The sequence below is a fragment of the Trichechus manatus genome, unplaced genomic scaffold (assembly GCF_000243295.1).
Source record: "Trichechus manatus latirostris isolate Lorelei unplaced genomic scaffold, TriManLat1.0 scaffold00048, whole genome shotgun sequence".
NCBI lineage: Eukaryota > Metazoa > Chordata > Mammalia > Sirenia > Trichechidae > Trichechus > Trichechus manatus.
This window is the reverse complement of record NW_004443984.1, coordinates 2671334-2674217: the sequence shown is the minus strand read 5'-3', so window position 1 is coordinate 2674217 and position 2884 is coordinate 2671334. Positions and strand designations below refer to the sequence as shown.

Sequence of the window (2884 nt, the reverse complement as noted above, 5' to 3'; positions counted from 1 at the left end):
TCTGTGAAATGGGAGAGAATCATGATTTGCAGGGCGGGGAGGTCACTTCTGAAATCAGAACCATTTGGGCCATAGTTGAGAGTCCATGAGGCAGAGGACCGATCTGGGGGGAGGGTGTTGGACACACAGGCACAGATGGGGAGCGGGTAATTCTCTGGAGCAGGAGGAGTGAGTTAGGGGGGAAAGCTCTGGTAAGACAGAGGTGTAAAAATGTTTAAAAAACAGGAGTGCCCTCTGTGCAAACAAAATCACACATGGAGGTGTGAACAAACAAAACAGAAAGGTAGGACGTTCTGGAGCTCCCTGACAGCCCCTTCCCTGGCAGCAGCCCCTGAAGAGCCTGCGGCACCAGCAGGAACACAGGGTGGGAAGCTCTGCGTTCGTCACCTCACTGTCCAGAGCACCCCAGCTCCAGCCAGAGCAGCTCAGGCTGCCCTCAGCCCACAGCTCTGAGTGAGGACAGGTGGGGGTGGCTGGCCAGGTGACAGAGCTGGCAGGAGTGGCCCTGCCATGGGTCACCAATCCGTCACTTGGCCACATACCTGATGCCCTAGTGTTTCCGCCGTGAAGGAGGACATGGCCTAGGCCAAGGGAGGCCTCAGCTCCTTCCCTTCCTGGGTGGGACAAGGCTGAGCCAGAGGCTCTTTGGTTAGGAACTAAGATTGGCTTGAATGATGAGGCTGGTGGAGTGGTGTGGGGGCAGGGAGGGGACTCTGAGGCCTGGGACACCCTCAGAGGCCCCTAGTCTGGGTATGGGAGAGCGCCTGGATCTGGGTGGGCGCAGGGGTGGGGTCTACCTCACCAGCCCCAGCAGTTCTGCCAAATGGATTGGGAAGGCAGTTCTGGGGGTGGGAGGCTGCTTCCCAGAAGGCTGGGGGAAGCCGTGCTGCGGCGGGGGCTGTGGGCCCAGCTGCCATGCGGTGGGGGTGGGACAGGGCCAGCCTAGGTCAGGTCAGGCGAGGGGAGCCCCCCAGCTCCCCCAGCAGCCCCTGCTCTGGTGGGAGAGTCTGTGGTGGTACGGGCACTGCCCACCAGCCCCAGTGTTATTGCCTCTTGGGGATGAAGGGCTCTCCCTCCCCAGGCTCAGGGTGGGGGCCTGGGTCACTGAGGCAGCGCTGTATTCTCTGGGAACTGGGACTGTCACTCTGCCCAGGGGTGAAGACATCATCAGTGCCTGGGGATGAGGGCTCCTTGGTCCGCATCACAATGCCCCCGTCATCCTCCTCATCATCCTCGGCCACCCTCGCAGGATCCCGGCTCAGCCCCATCACCTTGCCCTTTAGCTCCTCGTTCACCAGGTCCACAGACTCGGGCGACTGTGGGGAGGCTGGGTCGATAGTGATAACAGGCAGATCTGCCTTTGGCTCATAGGCCAGCGGGTCTGGGGACCAAGAAAAGCAAGACAAAGGCTGGGTTCCACCCCTGAGCTCTGCCCAGCCTGTGCCCCCACCTGCAAGATGACTCCCCTTAGCCTGGTCAGCCACTCCACAGAACCTTCCTGTGAGCATGGTGGTCTTGATATGTTTCAGAATGACTTCTCCATGAGCCTTTTTCCCCTCAGACAGGGTCTCAAAGGTAGGACTGTGTTCCCCTCCTCAGACTAGGGGCTCCCATGGAGTGTCCCTCCTCAGATGAAGAATTAGGTCTCTTTCCTGAGTCGCTGTCTGCCCCATGGCCCCCCTAGACAAGGCCTGCCTGCGTTTCCCCTGCATGTGCTGGAGATCCCAGCGGTATGGACCCCTCTTGTCTCCCTGTCTGCATCCACAGCCCTGATGGTGAGGAACACCTCCATCCCTGGGGATGACAGCGGGGCCATTCTTCTGTCCCCTACTGTGGAAGCTCCTGGCTTGGGAGGAGGTCGAGGAGGGAGAAGCTGGTCCTCCCTGCTGGCTCTCTGAGTCCTGTGCCTGCCGCAGCCTCAGCCTCAGGAAGCGGTGACACTGACAGCCCAGCCCAAGGCCCTTCTCTGGGTACCCCCAGTCCGCCTTACCTGAGCCGATGCGGGCCCGAGACATGGTGGGCGAGTCCAGCTTGTGGGCTGGCACCGTCAAGTAGTTATTGATCTGAAAGAGAAAGAGCAGATGGAGTAAGTGGGGGCAGCAGGGTGGGAGAGACCCTTCCGGACAGCACCAGAGCAACATCCTCACCCGCCTCTGGGGTGCTCTTTCCCCTAGGCACTAGGCATCTTCTTGGAGGTGCTTGCTACCTCGTTGGCGGCCGCTCATCAGACTCTGACTCTACCTGCATCTGTGCCTGAAACATCAGGGGTTCCTGAGGGTTCGTCCCAGGCTCTCCCTGGGCGCCTGCCTTGCCTCTGCTACAGAGGCATTGCCCCACTCTCTAGCTCCTTCCCACAGCTGCCCCCAGGTTCCAAACCCAGAAAGGCAACTTGGTAGTGAGCACCTGTGCTTGGAAGGCCACAGGCATCTCAAGTCCAGCATGTCAGCACTGAGCCCCACTCATTATCTTCCCTCAAAACCTTATTCCACCTCCCACGGCCCCTGCTGCAGCCGATAACCCCACCACTCCCAACTGCCCCAATCAGAAGCCTAGACATGACCCTTGCCTCCTCCTCCCTCAGCCCCACCTCAAATGGGTGACCAAGTCCTGCTAGTCTCACCTCCTAAATGTCCCTTGAATCTGCACACTCCATCTCCCCTGCCATGCCCTAATCCAGCCCCATCCCCATGTCACTCCCTTGCTCAGACTCTCATGGCTCTCCATGTCCTTAGGATAAAGCCCAAACCTCAGCACTACTCACAAGCCTCCTGGAACCCAGGCCTCTCTATTTCTAGAACAGGCCACGCTGGGGACTTAGGCGCATGCTCTTCCTGCTGCCTGCCCCTCCCTCTGCCCAAATTTCCTTCTCCTGGGCTCTTACTCC

General features: G+C 59.6%; 1 protein-coding gene across 1 annotated transcript in view; it reads right to left on the bottom strand.

The window, feature by feature from the left end:
* Nucleotides 1–816: 816 nt before the first annotated feature.
* SLC9A1 (solute carrier family 9 member A1) overlaps nucleotides 817–2884 on the bottom strand; it is a 60152-nt gene continuing 58084 nt past the window's right edge. The window contains exons 11-12 of the mRNA XM_004377066.2: nucleotides 1991–2063; nucleotides 817–1381 (exon numbers count right to left, since the gene is read on the bottom strand). Of these exons, the coding sequence (XP_004377123.1) occupies nucleotides 1044–1381; nucleotides 1991–2063 (411 nt within the window). The 3' untranslated portion in view covers nucleotides 817–1043. The remainder of the gene's footprint in view (nucleotides 1382–1990; nucleotides 2064–2884) is intronic.